The sequence below is a fragment of the Melospiza georgiana genome, chromosome 28 (genome assembly GCF_028018845.1).
Source record: "Melospiza georgiana isolate bMelGeo1 chromosome 28, bMelGeo1.pri, whole genome shotgun sequence".
NCBI lineage: Eukaryota > Metazoa > Chordata > Aves > Passeriformes > Passerellidae > Melospiza > Melospiza georgiana.
The window spans coordinates 1,783,845-1,803,946 of NC_080457.1; the positions used below are offsets into that span (position 1 = coordinate 1,783,845).

Sequence of the window (20,102 nt, forward strand, 5' to 3'; positions counted from 1 at the left end):
TCAGGAGGTGCTGCTGGTGCTGCCCATGGCCAGGTAGAGGATTTCCTTGTGGAAGTTGGCCTGTGCATTCATCAGGTGGAACAGGTTCAGGAAGCTGCTGTCCTCCTCATCCCTCTCCCCTGGCAGGGCACAGAAAAGGAGTGAAAGGGGGGAATTCATTAAGGTCAGGTGAACCCCCCTGAGGCAGAGCTCTCAGCAGAGGGAGGCAGCAGCCTGAGCTTGTGCTGGGTTTATCCTCTGCCACAGCAGCACAGGAGGAGCTCAGCCTGAGTTTAGTGCTGGGTTTATCCTCTGCCATGGCAGCACAGGAGGAGCTGAGCCTGAGCTTGTGCTGGGTTTATCCTCAGCCATGGCAGCACAGGAGGAGCTCAGCCTGAACTTGTGATGGGTTTATCCTCTGCCACAGCAGCACAGGAGGAGCTCAGCCTGAGTTTAGTGCTGGGTTTATCCTCAGCCTCTGCCATGGCAGCAAAGGAGGAGCTCAGCCTGAATTTGTGATGGGTTTATCCTCAGCCCATGGCAGCACAGGAGGAGCTCTCCCAGACTCCTCCCAGCCTGTTCTGGGACAGACAGGAACAATTGTGAGCCAGGACAAGGAGCTGGGCTGGGCTGAGCTGAGTGGTTTTAAATCTGTCCCACCACAAAGCTGGGCCCAAATTCCCTTTTGGGCTGGGCTGAACTGAGCTGAGCTGAGCTGAGCTGGGTGTTCCTCACTCCAGCAGCTGGTGCAGCTTCAGGCTCAGCCCAAAAGGGACTTTGGGCCCAGCTTTGTGGTGGGACAGATTTTAAACCACTGTTGGTTTCAGCATCCATGGCACCAGGAATCCCTTAAAAATTTGGTAATTTAAAATAAGTTTTAAATTAATAATAGTAATAATAACAATAAATTATAATATATAATAGTAAAATAAATATAAGAAATAATATCATATCATATCATATCATATCATATCGTATAGTATAATATAATATAATATAATATAATATAATATAATATAATATAATATAATATAATATAATATAATATAATATAATATAATATAATATTATATTATATTATATTATATTATATTATATTATATTATATTATATTATATTATATTATATTATATTGTATTATATTGTATTATATTATATTATTATAATAGTATAGTATAGTATAGTATAGTATAGTATAGTAGATAATAGTATATAATATAATAGTATATAACAAAATATAATAGTAGATAATAGTAGATTATAGTATAATAATAAAATTATTATTTATAATACTAGAAGAAATATAACTCTATATAAAATAAAATCAATATATAGTCATATATAAGTAATACTAATATTTTATAATTCTCTACAATAATAAATATATTGAGTATATAATAATTATATAATAATTTTTTTAAAAATTAAAATAAATATTTCTTCCCAACTCTGACACTTGCATGGTTATTTTTGCTGCCCAGAGCAGCTGTGGCTGCCCCTGGATCCCTGGCAGTGCCCAAGGCCAGGCTGGAGCAGTGGCACAGTGGGAGGTGTCCCTGCCCTGGCACTGGGGTGGCACTGGATGAACTTTAAGGTCCTTTCCCACCCAAACCATCCTGAAACTCTGCAGATCTGTGATTTTTATGTCCTCAAGCCCTTACCAGCCAGCACTGCCTGCAGCATGTCCATGAGCATGCGGGCAAAGGAGTTCTCCAGGCACTGCAGGAAGTTGTTCCTCTCCCAGGGAGTGCTGAAAACATTGCAGACCTTCTGCATCATCTTCACTGCCCAGTCCATGCAGTACAGGTCCTTCTCACACACCTGGAGGGCACAGGAAGGATTTTAAGCATGGTTTTTGTGGTGCAAGGTCAAATCTCAGCGTTCACTGCTGGTTCTGGGTCAGCTGTGCCAAGGCCTGGAGGACCTGGGGTTGTGAGGAGGACACAGAGGTTGTTCTTGCTGGCACAAAGGGAATTCTGAACCTGTGGAAGCCCTCCCTAAAAAAATTCTGTGCCAGAACTGGGAGATGAATGGAACTTTTGGTTTTTTGGTCTTCTTTGCTGTTTATTTTTCTCTTATCAACAGTTCAGCACTCTGTGTACTCTCTCAGACTTAGTGTAAAAAGAAAAGGCACCAAAAGTCACCAGACACACAGGTTCAAGGTCTTTTAAAGCTGTTTTGTCCAATTAACCCTTAGGACATATTTTATTTCTACCTTTCTACCAACAATTATTTGTCTGTTCGTGCAGCATCTGCATTGCAGCTCTTTCAGTGCCACCAACCCTGCAGAAAGTGGAGGAGATGAAGGAGGAGATCAGACAATTCCCAAAATCCTCCATCTTGTGTTCTATCCACCTCCTATCCTAAAACTCTGAGTTTTTCAGCCTGTGATAAATTAATTACACTATTATCTGTTTCACACACAGAAAATTCCAATTCATCCCAAAGTCTTGGAAGTTTTCTCCAGGGATGAAGGTTAAAAGCAGTGTTCTCCTGGAGGTCAGAACTTATTCCCTTGTGCCCTGGCTTCCAACACGACCCTTTTGCTGGTGGTGCTTCTCCTCCTCAGGGAGAAAAAGCAGAGAGGTGGAAGAAATTTTTCTTACAGCAAAAAGGAAATGAGGAAAAAAGTATCAATAAAAGATGAACAATTGTTTTCAATCCCATAAATTAAAGACCAGACCTGCCCACTTTGAGCAGGGCTAGGTGGGATGTCTGCCTCAAATCTCCTTTCAGCTGCTGTTTGCCTTAAAATTGACTTTTTGCACCTTGCAATGGAGTGGGTTTGGTTCCATGGCACAAGGAGCTGGAGGAGAGAGGTGAAAATCCCAAGCCCAGCTCCTGGCTGGATTTATTCCTGGGGGTAAAATTTTCCAGCCTGAGGCAGCAAATGTGGGGCAGAGAGGCTGAGCTGTACTCACCAGAACCATGAAGACCATGAGCCTGGCCAGCTCCACAGCTCTGCCATTCACAGCTTTGCTGGCCATGAAGGTGAAGCAGATGCTGTTCCCACTGAGGAGCAGCAGCCGAGCGTTGTTCTCCATCAGCCACTCCTGGGGAACCACTTCAGAACGGGGGGGAGAGAGGATTTCAGTGCCCTGAAATTTCCATAAATCCATTTCCATCGTGGGAAATGGATTTAGAGAAAATTCTCAGACCTCGACAGAAGGTTTACTTAGTTTGTGTTTGGGTGTGAGCTTTGAGATAAGAAATGTTAACTTAGAGATGCTATAAAATAAGATAGATATTGTTGAGAGGGAAATGGAACTAGAAATAAATAAATAAGACTAGATATTTTAGGGAAATAGAACTATGAAAGATTTATTGAACTAAGACCTAAAGGAGTAATTCTAGATAATTAGCTTTAAGTAATTTATAACATAGAGTGTATTGTAATTAAAAAATAGCTTCTGATTGTGATGGCATGAATTATAACACCTGTATTTTCTCACCCTTCTCATGAAAGTAAAAATAGAATAAAAGTTTTTAAAACACCTCTCAGTTGCCCCATCTCTGGGTCAGAAAAGGGAATAGTCCAACAACCTCTGAGCAGAAGGGGAGCAGTGAAATTGCAGCAATAATCCCTGCCAGTGATGGTCAGAGCTCCCCACACCAACTCTGGGACACAACCTCAGCCAAAAACCCTCAGTGCAGCTGGGAAAAATGCTCAGGAGAATTTTGCCCGAGCAAATTCATGTTTGGACAAAGTTTCCTGAATAATTCGAGGTGAGATTTGAGTTTTAAAGGTTTGTATGGGCTCTTAAAGGATTTCTCCATGGGGAAAGACAGCCTGGATGTGTAAAACAAGCTGGGTTTGTCTCAGCCCACTTTGGTTTCCCAGTGTGAGGACTTTTCCAGCTAAGCCACAGCTACTGAGAGGAATTTTGCAGCACACAGCTGGGTCTGGAGGATGTGAGGATCCAGAATCCCAGGGATTAATGATAAAGGCAAAAAAACACACCTGACAGCTCATCCACAAGACTGATAACATCATCTGCTGTCCATTCTCTAGCTTCTGTACCATACAGCAGCTTAATTGCATCAGCTAAACCCTTCAGACTGGTCTCATCTGTTGGTCCTTCTATCATTTTCTGCCAGACCACGTGTCCTGGGTGATATATCAATCACAACTGCTGGTGAGTGACAGTTTTTAAACAAGGAAGGTGCTAAACTGAGCCTCAGGGCAGAGGGAGAGGAGAGGAGAGGAGAGGAATTCAGGGGACACCATTGAGGCTTTGTGATTATTTTCCATCTGTCATTTCAGCAGGGACAGTGAGTCAAACTTAAAGAAAGTCAGTTTTAATAATTAAGTGAGAAAATGTGTTTTCCCTCAGGGAAATGGGTGCTTCTTTGGGATGGATTTGAGTCTCTGCAAGCAGGGGAGAATTGAGGAACAGAGGTGTAATTTAATCTCTTCATTGAATTGTAACTTACACGTGTATTTGTGTGTATAATTTATATATTTTCTGTATGTTAGTGATGCCTGGTTGAGCAGAACAATCTTTTCCCAGGCAATGCAATGTCTCCAATGCCTTCAGATGGACAGAGGGCAGGTTCAGATTGGGTCTTGGGAAGGAATTCCTTCCCTCCCTTCCTCATGGGAGGATCCTGTGAGGGGCTGCAACGAGGCTGCCCCATCCCTGGAAGCGTCCCAGACCAGGTTGGATGGGGTTTGGAACAACCCTACATCGGTTTGGGACAGTGGCAGGTCCCAACCCCTTCCACGACTCCACGATTCCAACACAACCCCATTTTTTGGGGTTTTCCTGCCAGATCTCCTCCCTTCGCTCACCATCGCGGGAGGACACGGGCCCGAAGATGATGTAGAGCAGGCGGGCCTGGTTCACCATGGGCCAGGGCTTGAGGATGCGGGTGAGCCAGAAGGCGGAGTCGCTGCGGCGGCTGCCGGGCGACAGCAGCACCCCCCGGCAGAAGAGGCGGATCCGCAGCTCCAGCCGCCGGGCGCTGCCTGCAAAACCGGAGTGATCAGCAATTCCCCGGCCCGGATCCCTGCAAAGCTCAGCTCCTTCGTGGGCAGGGAAAGGAGGGGGGTTCTAAGGTGTTTCATTCGGGTTTTGGCTCTTGCTGCCTGAGTTTGGGTGGTTTGCACTAATTCAGGTGGTGGAATCCATGGGTGCATCCTCTGGGGTTTGGCAATGGGTGATGTGGATGGAATGCTCCTCAGAAATTCCTGGTTCTGGGGAGCAAGGGATCAAAACAATCCCTTGGGATCAAGACAATTTGTCCCTCGAGAAATCCTCAAGAGGAATGGGAGAAATGGGAGAATTTCTCCATGGGCATTACCCCCATCAGTGCTGGGGTTCAGAAACATTAAACCTCACTTTTACTGCTTCATTCTATTCTGGATTTTTATTTCTAATTCCTCTCCCATTGACAGCTTCTTCATAGGGAGGGAAAGGAGGGGGGTTCTAAGGTGTTTCATTCGGGTTTTGGCTCTTGCTGCCGGAGTTTGGGTGGTTTGCACTAATTCAGGTGGTGGAATGTGTGGGTGCATCCTCTGGGGTTTGGCAATGGGTGATGTGGATGGAATGCTCCTCAGAAATTCCTTGTTCTGGGCAATGGGAGAAATTCTCTAGAAGAATGGGAGAAATGGGAGAATTTCTTGAGAGGCATTAGTCCCATTAATGCTGGGGTTCAGAAAAAAATGAAACCTCACTTTTTACTGGTTCATTCTATCCCTAATTTTTATCTCTAACTCCTCTCCCATCGACTTCACTGTTGTAGGGTGGGAAGGACTCAAATCCACAGCTGATGTGTAGACACAAGTAATGCTTTGGATTGATAATGGGATGATTTCCAACCCCTAAACACCTCTCAAAACAAATAATTTCAGGGACAAAAGCACTTCCCTCTGCTCCTGGCGAGGAGCTGTGCCCATCAGGTGAAGCCCAGAACTGCTGTAGATACAAAACCACCCTGAATCCCACAACCAGGAGCCATTTTTTGGCTGAGATTTTTGGGATTTTTGGGGCTGAAATGGCACTTTTTGGGGGATTTTTGGGGCTGAAATGGCATTTTTGGGGTTTTTTTGGGGGCTGCTGGCTGCTCGGGGTTACCTGGTTTGCTGCTGACAACCGTCTGCACCTTCCGGGCTAAATTGCTGAGGTCCCAGAGGAAGTTGAACACCCGGTGGCACTCGAGCTCATCCCAGCCCGCGGTCAGGATCTGGAGGGGAGCGAAAATGGGCTGAAAATGAGGAGGTTTGGGAGAAATTCCCTTCCCAATGCCAGCAGTCCCAGCAGATAAAGGCGATTTTATCCTGCAGCCTCTCAGGAGAGGGAGGGAAAAGTCGTAGCTGAGTGGAGGTGCTTAATATTGTACTAAAATTGGCCAGAAAATAAAATTTCTAACATGATTTGAAGCATTAGAAAGCTGAGATTCATCAGGTGGTGCTTAAGGATTTGATAGTAAAATTGGCCAGAAAATAAAATTTCTAACATGATTTGAAGCATTAGAAAGCTGAGATTCATCAGGTAGTGCTTAAGGATTTGATAGTAAAATTGGCCAGAAAATAAAATTTATAAAATAATTTGAAGCATAAGAAAGCAGGAATTCATCAGCTGGTGCTTAAGGATTTGATAGTAAAATTGGCCAGAAAATAAAATTTATAAAATGATTTTAAGCATTAGAAAGCTGAGATTCATCAGGTGGTGCTTAAGGATTTGTACTAAAATTGGCCAGAAAATAAAATTTATAAAATGATTTGAAGCATTAGAAGGGGAGTTTATTTATCAGCCTGTTGCCTCCCAGAAATCAAAAATTGCTGAGAGTGTCCCAAAATCTGATTTGTGGCTGTGATGTGGATTTGCTACAAAATGTCCCAGGATTAATAATCACCTGCTCTTCTAAGAGAGGGTTTTAATTTTTAATTTTTTATTTTTTATTTTTTATTTTTGGTTTAGATTCATTTTAAGCTACCACAAACTATCCTGGCCTTTGTTGTGTGGAGCCATTTCCCTGGGAATTAAAGTATTTCTGCTCTTGACTTGTGAATTTGGGGCTGTGTGATAAAATTTTCCCTTTCTCCCTTCTCTTCTTAGGTAATAAATTGTTAATTTAAAAAAATTAGACTGGCTGGGAGTGAAATCCAGGCCAAGAAATCCTCAGCAGTCAAATCAACAACTTCCAGCACCAGAAAGAAAACCCAGACAACTGTATGAATAAACACCCCAAACCACTCCAAAAAAAAAAAAAACAAACAGTTTATACTTTAAAAAATCTTCCAAAACACAAGTTAATTTAGAAAAATTTTCGATTTTTTAATGAATTTGACTTGCCTTGTGTGCATGGGGATACTGTACCTGTAAGAAAACCCCATAGCACTGCAGGCCCAGGCAGTGCAGGGGGCTGGCACAACCATTCAGCTTGAAACAGGAAACCTGCAAGGGCAAACAGCAAAAAAAAAAAAATTGTCCTAATTAATTTTTAATTTTTAATTGGAAATTCTAGGTGTTCATCAATTCAGAGAGGTGCAGAAGGATTCACTACTGTTTTTGGGTGAGTTATGGGAGTGTTGTGGGAAAAAGTTGTTGGGATGGGTTGTGGAAGATGCTTTGGGGTTTGGAGTGAAAAGTGGGGGGTGCAAAAGGGTTTGGGAAGGAAAATCTCAATTTTCAGGGAAAAAAAAAATCAATTTTCAGGGAAAAAAAACCTCAATTTTCAGGGAAAAAAACCCCATTTTCAGGGAGGAAAAACCCCAATTTTCAGGGGGGAAAACCCCAATTTTCAAGGAGCTAAACCCCAATTTTCAGGGAGGAAAAACCCCAATTTTCAGGGGGGAAAAACTCCAATTTTCAGGGAGGATTTAGGATTTTCCAGCATTTAGGATGTTTGATTTCCTGGAGTAACCCAATACCAGGACTAAGCTGAGTTATCAGATTTAAGGGATTGCAAGCATAAATGCTAAGAATACTTACAGTTCTATAAATAATATGAATAAAATAAAATAATAATAATAATAGAAAATAAAAATAATATCCTCATTAATATTAAAAATAAGTTCAAATGAAATTTTAATTTTTAAAAAATAATAATTAATTTTAAATATTCATTTTAAATATTTAATGGAAACATTAATTTTAAATATGATTTAATTTTAAAATTAATAAAATAAATGTGACTATAATTTAATAATTAGAGTTTTATGAAAGTTATATTAAAAAATAGGTTAAAAAAATTGAATTTTATCCTCAGACTTACCCCTGAGAGCACCTTGTGCACATATTTGAGCCTGTCCCTGGTGGGCAGCAGCAGAGTGCACCTCTTGAGCAGCAGCCCTGGGGGAACAAACAAACAAACAGGGAGGAAAAAATCCATTTTCAGGGGGAAAAACCCCAACTTTCAGGGAGGAAAAACCCCAATTTTCAGGGAGGAAAAAGCCCAATTTTCAGGGTGGAAAACCCCCAATTTTCAGGGTGGAAAACCCCCAATTTTCAGGGTGGAAAACCCTCAATTTTCAGGGTGGAAAAACCCCAATTTTCAGGGTGGAAAAACCCAATTTTCAGGGTGGAAAACCCCAATTTTCAGGTGGAAAAACCCCAATTTTCAGGGAGGAAAACCCTCAATTTTCAGGGAGGAAAAACCTCAAATTTCAGGGAGGAAAGGCCCCAATTTTCAGGGTGGAAAAACCTCAATTTTCATGGAGGAAAATCCCAATTTTCATGGAGGAAAATCCCAATTTTCAGGTAGGAAAAACCTCAATTTTCAGGGAGGAAACCCCCAATTTTCAGGGAGGAAGAACCTCATTTTCAGGGTGGAAAAATCCCAATTTTCAGGGAGGAAAACCCTCAATTTTCAGGGAGGAAAAACCTCAAATTTCAGGGAGGAAAGGCCCCAATTTTCAGGGTGGAAAAACCTCAATTTTCATGGAGGAAAAGTCCAATTTTCATGGAGGAAAATCCCAATTTTCAGGGAGGAAAACCCCCAATTTTCAGGGAGGAAACCCCCAATTTTCAGGGTGGAAAACCCTCAGAGGCAGGAAACACTGGAATTTTTTTCCGTAAATCAGAAATTTTGGGATGCCCAGAGAAGGGGGGACACACAGGCTTTTTTCCATAAATCAGAATTTTTGGGACACCAAGAAGAGGCAGGAAACACAGGATTTTTTTCCCATAACTCAGACATTTTGGTACACCAAGAAGAGGCGGGACCCACAGGCTTTTTTTTCCATAACTCAGAAATTCTGGAAGAATTCCAGGCAATTCCTCAGTGCTGGAAAGGATCCTTTTACTCCTCTATTTTTTTGCCACACCCTCAGCATTCCCCTATGAATCCACATCCTAGGAGAACCATTTGGGGTGAGTTTTGCCCTCACCTAGAGCCCTATAGTGCTCCAGGATGGAGGCTCCCTCTCTCCTGGCAGGGAGCTCCTGGTGGAAATCCTGCAGCAGCAGCCGGCGGCTCCCTGATGAGGTGGAGATGTAATGGATGAGGCGGCCGCTGATGGTTTTGGACACCATGCTCAGCATGCTGATGTCCTTCACTGCAAAAACAAAGGCCACGACGCTCCTGAATCCCCTCTGGGGGAGCTCAGCACAACATTCCTGATGTGCAGAGACAACCCTTGGGGGGGCTCGGAGGTCCTGGAATGTTGCCAGAAGTGTTTGGTGGTTGGACTTTGATCCTGCACGGGAGACTGTTATATGTTTGCTCAATTATTTTATCATAAAAAGGCTAAAAAAAATTTTTCTATATGCTTATATAATATATTTTTATTTATAATTTTATATAGCTATATATATAAAGAGTTCTATTTATATTTATATATATATAAAAAATTATCAAATTTATATATAATATATAAAATTATTATATTATATATATTATATTACATTACATTACATTACATTACATTACATTGTATTGTACTGTATTTACTGTATTGTATTATATTACATTATATTATATTACATTATATTACATTACATTATATTACATTACATTATATTGTATTGCATTGTATAGTATTGTACTGTATTGTATTGTACTGTATTGTATTGTATTGTATTATATTACATTATATTATATTATATTACATTACATTGTATTGTATTACATTATATTATATTACATTATATTACATTACATTACATTATATTGTATTGCATTGTATTGTATTGTATTATATTATATTATATTACATTATATTACATTACATTACATTGTATTGTATTGTATTGTGTTGTGTTGTGTTGTATTATATTATATTATATTATATTATATTATATTATATTATATTATATTATATTATATTATATTATATTATATTATATTATATTATATTACATTACATTGTATTACATTACATTACATTACATTACATTATATTATATTTTATTGTATTGTATTACATTATATTATATTAGATTAGATTACATTAGATTAGATTAGATTAGATTAGATTAGATTAGATTAGATTAGATATATAGATATATACGTATATATAGAATATATAGAATGACATTATAATTATAAAATCATAAATATACATAAATGTTTAGGTATTGACGTTTCCGACCAGGCCCTCACCCGAGAGATAATTGAGCACCATCTGGAAGATCTCCAGGGGGAGGCTCTGGAAATCCCCCAGCGCTGACAGAGCCGGGGCTTCCCTGCCCGGGCGGCGGCTCCGCCTCTGCCTCTGCCTGGGCACCGAGGCGCTGCTCGAGGTCATGGTCCCCGCGCTCCCATGCACCTAACCTGGAGAAAAAACAAAAAAATGTATGAGAGTCTGATTTTCTGAGGGGGAAAAGGCTCCCAGAATGAGAAAATTGCTCCCTTGGAGTGTGTGTGTGGGGGGGATAAACTGCTTGGATTCAGTGCAAGCAATTCGCTAAATAACCTTTAGTACATAAAGAATAAAACGTGTTATGGCTAATTTATAATAATTATTTATAATTATTAGAACAATATATCATAAGAATATTAAATACATAAAATAAATAAATAATTTTTATATATTCTGCAATTTAAATAATATTAACTATATTAATACAATATAATACAATGTAATGTAATATGATATATGATTTGATGATATGATATGATATGATATGACATGACATGACATGACATGATATGATATGATATGATATGATATGATATAATATGATAGAATATAATGCAATATAATATAATGTAATGCAATGTAATGTAATGTAATATAATGTAATATAATATAATATAATATAATATAATGCAATATAATGTAATATAATGTAATGCAATGTAATGCAATGTAATGTAATATAATGTAATATAATATAATATAATATAATATAATATAATATAATATAATATAATATAATGCAATATAATGCAATATAATGTAATATAATGCAATCTAATGTAATGTAATGCAATGTAATATAATGTAATAAAATGTAATATAATATAATATAATATAATATAATATAATATAATATAATATTATATTATATTATATTATATTATATTATATTATATTATATTATATTATATTATATTATATTATATTATATTATATTATATTATGCAATATAATGTAATATAATATAATGTAATGCAATGCAATGTAATGTAATATAATGTTATATTATATTATATTATGCAATATAACATAACATAACATAACATAACATAACATAACATAACATAACATAACATAACATAACATAACATAACATATAATAGCATAATGATAAATATTATATATGATATAATAAATAATTAAGAAATGTCTATTTAATACTATGAATAATATTACATATATATTAATGATTCATAATGATTTCTATTAATAATTTCGTGTGTTGAAATGTAAATAAAGTCTGGGGAATGGAAGGTTCAGCTGATTTTGGGGGAGGAAGAGACAAAAGCACTGAGGGCTCAGAAAATGAAGAAAACAGCTCTGGAAGGGAATTTTTGGGGAATTCCATGTGAGCCTACAAGCTACAGTAATTAACAACATCACTTTAATTTGTCACACTAATTATTCAACAGGACACAAAATTCCAGGGCTGTTATTGAAAGAATCATCACTGTTCCTTTAGAGTGATAATTACTGATTGTGCAGGGCCAAAGCAAAGATTAAAACTCCACAGTGATGCTTCAAACCCTTCTTTTCCTGCAGCACTGATTTGGTGCAAGGCTTAATTAATATAACGTATAAAAATACATAATGTAAAAATAATTATGTACATGATATAAAAATCAATGATTCAGCATTGCCCTGCGAAAATGTCAGTGCTTTTCCAAAACCACGAGGAGCTGGAAACGAGCTCTGAAAAGATCAAAAAATCAGATTATTTGCTTCACCTTGTGGGTTTTGAGTGTTCAGTTCACAATGTCAGGCAACGCTGGGGATTGCTGTGTCTTAAATTTCTGTTCTAACTGAGATTTTTCACACTGCTCCCTGATTCCTGCAGCTGAGGCACTGCCAAGTGCTGGGGGTGATTCCAGGAAAAAATTCTCCCCGAGAACAAACCCCATTGTTCCCAGGATTAAAAATGTACAAAATGACAAACAGCAAACTCCAAACATCCTCCCTGTTTATTATCAAACAGCTCCAGCCAGACTCTGATATCCCACGGAGGGGAAACGGCCCTGGCCACAATGGGGGCTCTGTTTGTGCTGAGGAATGGGGGAATTTTGGGAATTTTGGATCTGGGGAGACTGGGAATTGGATATTTAAGGGATTTTTAATGTCATTTGGAACGTTTTTAATTTAGCTGCGGGATATTTCTGGCTTGCTAAAGCAGCAGAAAACTTTCACAGGGCTCGGGAGGAAATGTGACTGCTGCTAAAACGAGTGGGTTTGGGATTTTAAGGAGGGAAAATGGACAAAATTTCCTGAAGAAAAATCACCTATTAAAAGTGCTTATCTTCTAAAAGCAAGGATTTTTACACACAGAATTGTGGATTCCATATAAACTCCTGCTGTGCCACATAAAAATCAGCCCATTCCCTGTTTATGACCAAGCACCACTAAACTTGGCTAAATCTGGGGCAGATTTCTGATCCAGGCTTTAGAAATAAAGTTGCAATCCTGAGATAGTTTCTTCTCTTCCCACTCTTCTTTCTGTTGGGAGCTGTTAGGATTTGTGGGATCTTTTTTTTTGGCAAGGATTTGTCTAATATTTGTTTATTTCTGTCCAATCTGGTCAAAATTAAATTGATTATCACTGTTTCCATGCAGAGCAGAGCTAGATAAAATTAGTGTAAATTAAAATGAGTGCAAACAGTCAGTTTTAAAGCATTTTCTGAAAGATCCCGTTTGCTTCCTCTTTGACTTAATGTGAGGTTTTTTATTTCTTAGGGAGTTGAGGCAGAGCGGGGCAATGGGCTGTGCATCTCCATCTGCTGCTGGGACACCAGTGTTTGGAGAGCTGCTTAATCCACACTGGAAATTGAAAGGTAAACGTTAAATATTTAACAAGCTAAACTCATAATATTAGCTAAGAGGGGTCATCTTATTTGTGGCTATAAACTAATTTGTTTACAAGGCAGAAAGCATCAACTTCCACCCCTGTTGGTCTTAAGCAGTTGCTAAACTCCTGCTAATGGATGCAATTTAGTCCTGAAATTTCTCGGAGCCCTGTGTTAAGCATTTGGCAAACATTTATTGCAAAAAAGGTGTTTACTCTGGAGATTGGTTTGGGATGTTTCCCTTTCCCTTCCTCATCACCAGGAGCATAAACCCAGTGGCTTTGAATATTAACCCCATGGGGGTTTGTATTTGTTTTTTCCCGATTTTCTCTCGTCTTTTGTGGTATAAAAAGGAAATAAAATAGAGTGGAAGAAAATAGAAGTAAATAAAATAACCATTTTCCAGCTGAAGATGAAGTGGGGGATGACAATGACAAACCTTAGAACACTGTGTTCACCCATGGAGTTACCTTGTTACCCTTAACCTACACTGAAAATTTTTGTTAAAAAAGAGTGGTTTTATTCATGATAAAGGCTCTATGTAAGACTGATGGTGCAAATTGGTCCCAAAACCTCCTAAATTGAAGAATAGTGTGAGTATAAAGAAGAGCTGAGGGTTCTTGGCCTTGTTGTTGATGGTGGCCGGGTTGTGGTGTGAGGGAGCTGGTTCCCAACAGAGGAGGAAAACCCTAAAAATGGTCCCTTTTTCCTTCACTTCAGCCTGGATTTGCTCCTCAAGCTTCAATATTTGATGACGTGTTATTTTGGGTTATTTTTGGCCTTTTGCCTGTGGTTTTGGATCAGATCTGGATGGGCTACGACCTTTAGGCCAAAGGATGGGCCAGGCTGTGGCCTCCGCCATGACCCCTCTCCCCCAAGCTACCAAACTTCATGGCTAAAGGGCTGAAATGGGGGATCTGCACCCCAAAACCTACCGAAAATTAACAGAGGATGTCTCACAGTTGATGATACTCACACAAAACACTTTATCAGCTGTTTTTTACCTCACGGAAACCCCCTCTCCACAAACACCCCCGGCTGGGCGCCCACAGCGACTCTGAGGGAGCAGCAGGGGATGGGGGTGTGGGGGTCACCGAACCCTGTGTCCCTGAGGGGGAAAGAAACCCCACAACCACCGTTTTTTAAATTATTATTATTAAAATTCAACTCTTCAAAGCCTTATTCCAGTCAAATGTTGCTAGCTATTTGGGTTAAAAGGGGTTGTGGTCCTAGAAGCAGAGGCGGGTGTGTACAGGCAGCACAGCTGTGTTTGGGAGCCTCAGAAATGTTGGCAAATATTAAAACCAACACAGCAAGTTTCTCTTTGATAGCTGCCAATGCAGCCACAGACGCGTTGGAGGGAGGAAATTATCACAGACAACAACAGCACGCCCCTCCAGCCGCGTTTCGTTCGTGTTATTGGCAACTTTTTGCCCTTTTTAGGTGAATTTATGCGAATTTTGTCTAATAATGATTTCCCGCCTTTTTGCCTGCGGCCCCTTTAGGCGCGCGGGGGGGAGGTGGGAGGGGGGAAGGGGGCGGGGCGCGAGCGGCTCGCGCGCGGGTTTTCCCGCCCACGCTGTTCCCGCCCCTTCATGAATATTAAAATTTTTAGCCACGCCCCCTCTGCCATAACGAGACTTGACGCTCTCGTTCGGCCACGCCCCTTAATGAATAATCAATGAGGGAGCTGATGTGATTTGGCGGGAGGGTCCGGCGGGGCAAGGGGACATCGGGGGTCCTCGGGGGTGACCCGGTGTCCTGGGGTACGTGGGGTGTGGTGGGGCAGGTGAGGGCGCGTCCTGGGGCGGGGAGGCTCAGGTGTGTGGGGCGCCACAGGTGTGGGGTACAGCAAGGATGGGGTGTCAGAGGTGTGGTGTGCCTTGGATGTGGGGTTCAGAAGGGATGGGGTGTCACAGGTGGGGTGTACCTTGGACGTGGGGTTCAGAAGGGATGGGGTGTCACAGGTGGGGTGTGCCTTGGATGTGGGGTAGGGCAGGGATGGGGTGTCACAGGTGTGGGTGCTGCTAGAATGGGTTTCCACAGGTGTGTTGGGTGTCACTGGGTTTTGGGGTATCACAGGTGTGATCCCACAGGAGCGTCACCAAACCATCTCCATCCTTCATCTCCATCCCTTATCTCCAACCTTCATCTCCAACCTTCGTCTTCAGTTTTCATGTCCATCCCTCATTCCAACCTTCATCCTCAGCCTTCACCTCCATCCCTCATCTCCATCCCTCATCTCCAACCTTTATCTCCAATCTTTCTCTCCATCCCTCATCTCCAACCTTCATCTTCAGCCTTCATCTCCATCCCTCATCTCCAACCGTCATCTCCATCCCTCATCTCCAACCTTCGTCTCCAACCCTCATCTCCAATTTTATCTTCAGCCTTCATCTCCATCCTTCATCTCCATCCCTCATCTCCAACCTTCATCTCCAACCTTTAAACAACTCTAAAATTTATTTTTTTTTATCAATTTTTTATCAATTCTGTTTCAGGAGCAGCTCACTCTGAGGAACTGCCGAGTTTTTTGTCTCGCAGGACAGCAGCTGGAGCTCCTGGGAGAATTTTCCTTCCTTGCTGCTCCAAAGGCAGCTCCCATACGATGGCAGCAGAGGCCTGCAGCTCCTCTGAAGGATTTTTTTGCCCAGTATTTTTATTTTTTCCTCAGTATTTTTATTTTTCCCCCAGTATTTTTCATTTTCTCCCCAGTACTTTTTATTTTTTTTCCCCAGTATTTTTTATTTTTTCCACAGTATTTTTAATTTTTTCCCCAGTACTTTTATTTTTCCCCCACTGTTTTTATTTTTCCCCAGTATTTTTATTCCTTCTCCAGCATTTTTAATTTTCTCCCCAGTATTTTTTTATTTTCTCCCCAGTATTTTTTAGTTTTTCCCCAGTATTTTAATGTTTTCCCCAGTATTTTTTCCCAGTATTTTTAAATTTTTTCTCCTGTATTTTTATTTTTTTTTTTTCTGCAAGGTTTGTTTTCCTTCTTGGCTTGTTTATTTGTTTTGGTTTTTTTTTTTTAATTTTCCTTTTTTCCCCCCTGTAATTTCACCAAAAGAACTCTCTCCGGAGAAGCTGAAATAGAAACAAAGCAAAAATCACCCTCAAACGGCACCGTCTGAGAACAGCTCCTTAAATTAACAAGATGATGACATCACCACGACTGCAACATTTGTGCTGAAAAGTTAAATTAGATAAATGCACAAAAATAATGTGCTTTGGAGCAGAGCAGCAGAACCTCAAATGAGGCTGTTCCTGGGGTTTTTGTCCCTCCTGGGAGGAGGAAATTGGACTGAATATTTCCCTGAAATTGGATTTAATCTTGGATTGGACTGAATATTTCCATGGAATTGCATCTTAACTCCATAAATCCTGTTGGGTTCATTGCTGCCCTGCATTCCACCCCCCAAAAAAAAAAAACCCAGAAAATTCCAGATTCCTTATTTGCAATGATAGAAATTTCTAGAAATTCTGCAATTTCTAGAAATTACCAGAAATTCCATTGGGGGGAAAAAATCAAATAAACAGAGGTGTTATTATATTATATTATATTATATTATATTATATTATATTATATTATATTATATTATATTATATTATATTATATTATATTATATTATATTATATTATACTATACTATATTATATTATATTATATTATATTATATTATATTATATTATATTATATTATATTATATTTTATTATATTTATTTGTTTCATCGTTATATATTTGTTATTATTTTTAATATATATATATTATTTTATTTTATTTTATTTTATTTTATTTTATTTTATTTTATTTTATTTTATTTCATATATTACCCTGGAGGATCCTGGGACAGCTGAGAGAATTTTAAGGATTTCCTGAGTTTTCACCCCAGAGCTGGACCTACACAAACACTGCAGTGATTGGGGCAATTAACACCATGAGTTAATTGCGTTAATGGGGTGACAGCATTGGACACTTCCAGCTCTGCAGAAATCAGCCCCAAAAATCAGCAAATTCCAGCTCTGCGCATAAACAGAGATCAACCCTCAAAACTCAGTGTATTCCTGAAAATTCCAGCTCTGAACACAGAGATTAGCCTCAAAAAAATCAGTGTATTCCTGGAAATTCCAGCTCTGAACACAGAGATCAGCCCCAAAAATCAGCAAATTCCAGCTCTGCACACAAACAGAGATCAACCCCCAAAAATCAGTGAGTTCCTGAGAATTCCAGCTCTGCACAGAGGCCAACCTCAAAAAAATCAGTGTATTCCTCAGAATTTCAACTCTGCACACAGAGATGATCCCCAAAAACTCAGCAAATTCCTGAAAATTCCAGCTCTGCACATAAACAGAAATCAACCCCCAAAAAATCAGCGTATTCCTGACAATTCCAGCTCTACACATAAACAGCCCCCCCAAAAAATCAGTGTATTCCTGCAAATTCCAGCTCTGCACACAAACAGAAACCAAAGCCCCCCCCAAAAGCAGTTTATTCCTGATAATCCACAGGCATCCCAAGCCCGTCTCCTCCTGCTGGAATCGCTGCTTTTCCTTCCTCCTGCTCTTTAGGATGCAGCATCCAGCCCCAGGCAGATGGGAAGCTGTCAGCTCAGCACGGGGTAATCACCCACTGGAGCCACGGGAAGCTCGACTTGATGATCTTCTCATCTCTCCTGGAAAAGATTTTTCCTTTGGAAAAAAAAAAAAAAAAAAAAAACCACTCAGGAAATTCTGGTTTGGGTAGGGATTCAATTCTTCCCAAAGTTGCTGGTGAAGGAGGGAAAACAGCCTGGGCTGTGCTATGGAAATGCCAAAAAAGCAAAACAAACCAAAAAAAATTGAATTAATGTGATAATTGATTCAAGGTTTCGGGTTGGAATCGTGGAGTTGTTGAATCACGGAATTTTTTGGGCTGGGAAAAGAGTTTTAAATCAACAAATCCAGGTCAAACCAGTGCTGATGTCCAGCACTCAGTGATGGCCTCATCTCTGGTGTTCCAAACACTTCCCAGATCCGTTCCTGCTGCTCCAAACCCCTCCCAGTTCAATTTTTGGTGCTCCAAACCCTTCCCAACTCCATTCGTGTTGCTCCAAACCCTTCCAGATCCATTCCTGGTGCTCCAAACCCTTCCCAAGTCCATTCCCACTGCTCCAAACCCTTCCCAAATCCATTCCTGGTGATCCAAACCCTTCCCAGCTCCAATCCTAGTGATCCAAACCCTTCCAGATCCATTCCTGGTGCTCCAAACCCTTCCCAACTCCATTCCCACTGCTCCAAACCCTTCCCAAATCCATTCCTGGTGATCCAAACCCTTCCCAGCTCCATTCCCACTGCTCCAAACCCTTCCAGATCTATTCCTGGTGCTCCAAACCCTTCCCAGCTCCATTCCTCATGGTACAAACTGTTCCAGATCTATTCTTGGTGCTCCAAACCCTTCCCAGATCCATTCCTCTTGCTCAAAACCCTTCCCAGATCTATTCTTGGTGCTCCAAACCCTTCCCATTTCCATTCTCACTGCTCCAAACCCTTCCCAGATCCATTCCTGGTGCTCCAAACCCTTCCTAGATCCATTCCTCATGGTCCAAACCCTTCCAGATCTATTCCCACCACTCCAAACCCTTCCCAGCTCCATTTTTGGTGCTCCAAACCCTTCCCAACTCCATTCCTCATGGTCCAAACCCTTCCCAAATCCATTCCTGGTGCTCCAAACCCTTCCTAGATCCATTCCTCATGGTCCAAACCCTTCCCAAATCCATTCCTGGTGCTCCAAACCGTTCCCAAATCCATTCCTGGGGCTCCAAACCCTTCCAGATCTATTCCCACCACTCCAAACCCTTCTCAGCTCCATTTTTGGTGCTCCAAACCCTTCCCAGCTCCATTCCTCATGGTGCAAACCCTTCCAGATCCATTCTCGCTGCTCCAAACCCTTCCCAGATCCATTCCTGGTGCTCATGATTCTGGGTTTTCTCATTATTTTGTAATTCTGGATTTTCTCTTTATTCTGGAATTCTGGGTTCTCTCTTCATTCTGGATTTTCTCATTATTCTGGGTTTTCTCACTATTCTGTAATTCTGGATTTTCTCTTTATTCTGGAATTCTGGGTTTTCTCATTATTCTGGGTTTTCTCTTTATTCTGGAAGTCCCTCCTCACCTGGAGGAGTCAAAAACCCTCCATCAACCAGGAGGAATCATGGAAAAAAACCCTCAAGGGCAGCACCAGGGAGGAACCTGCCTGCAGCTCCTCACAGAGCACCAAACCCACAATTATCCTTCCAAATTTGCTCCTTGCAGCCCTTAAAAAAAAGCAAATTTTAAAGGTTTTTTTTCATCCTTTTTCCTCAGTGATGTCATCTCTTTGCAGGAAAAAAAAAAAATAAAAAAGGGTTTACATGAGTTCTGCCAGCACAGGCTGGAGGTTTTGTCAGCTTTTTAAAAAAATTTAGCAAAAGCTCCTGTCAATGTTTGATGGCTGAAATCGAGGAGGGAATCAGGAAAATTTAGCTGGGTTTTCCTGGAAATGGGGAAAAATTCCTTGCTAAACAATGGGCGAAAAAGAGGAAAGGGGAGAAAAATAAAGGGGGAAATGGAAGAAAAAATAAATGAAAAATGTTCAGAATTGGGTTTTCCCTCATCTTTTTTAACAGGAAAATTGTGGAAGGTGATTTCAGGATCCTCTGGTGGCAGCTGAAGGGAAATGT

At 40.3% G+C, this 20,102-nt stretch overlaps 1 protein-coding gene across 1 annotated transcript; it reads right to left on the bottom strand.

Annotated features, from left to right (window-relative positions):
- Positions 1-10,612, bottom strand: FBXO47 (F-box protein 47). The gene is made up of 10 exons (XM_058041804.1): positions 10,528-10,612; positions 9,314-9,481; positions 8,200-8,276; positions 7,302-7,379; positions 6,057-6,165; positions 4,772-4,948; positions 3,941-4,087; positions 2,901-3,043; positions 1,641-1,800; positions 1-119 (listed from the first exon to the last, which is right to left on the bottom strand). The coding sequence occupies exons 1-10, from the start codon at positions 10,547-10,549 to the stop codon at positions 1-3; spliced, it is 1,200 nt and encodes a 399-aa protein (XP_057897787.1). The 5' UTR covers positions 10,550-10,612.
- Between the last annotated feature and the right edge of the window lie 9,490 nt (positions 10,613-20,102).

What these genes read in the sequence shown, in the direction of transcription:
- FBXO47 (XM_058041804.1), bottom strand. Translation starts at nt 10,549, where the DNA reads ATGGTGCTCAATTATCTCTCGG. An exon ending in GCTATGGGGTTTTCTTACAG is followed by an intron (nt 6,166 to 7,301) that starts GTACAGTATCCC and finishes GCTCCCCTCCAG; the next exon opens with ATCCTGACCGCGGGCTGGGA. An exon ending in GCTGCAGGCAGTGCTGGCTG is followed by an intron (nt 120 to 1,640) that starts GTAAGGGCTTGA and finishes GTGCCCTGCCAG; the next exon opens with GGGAGAGGGATGAGGAGGAC.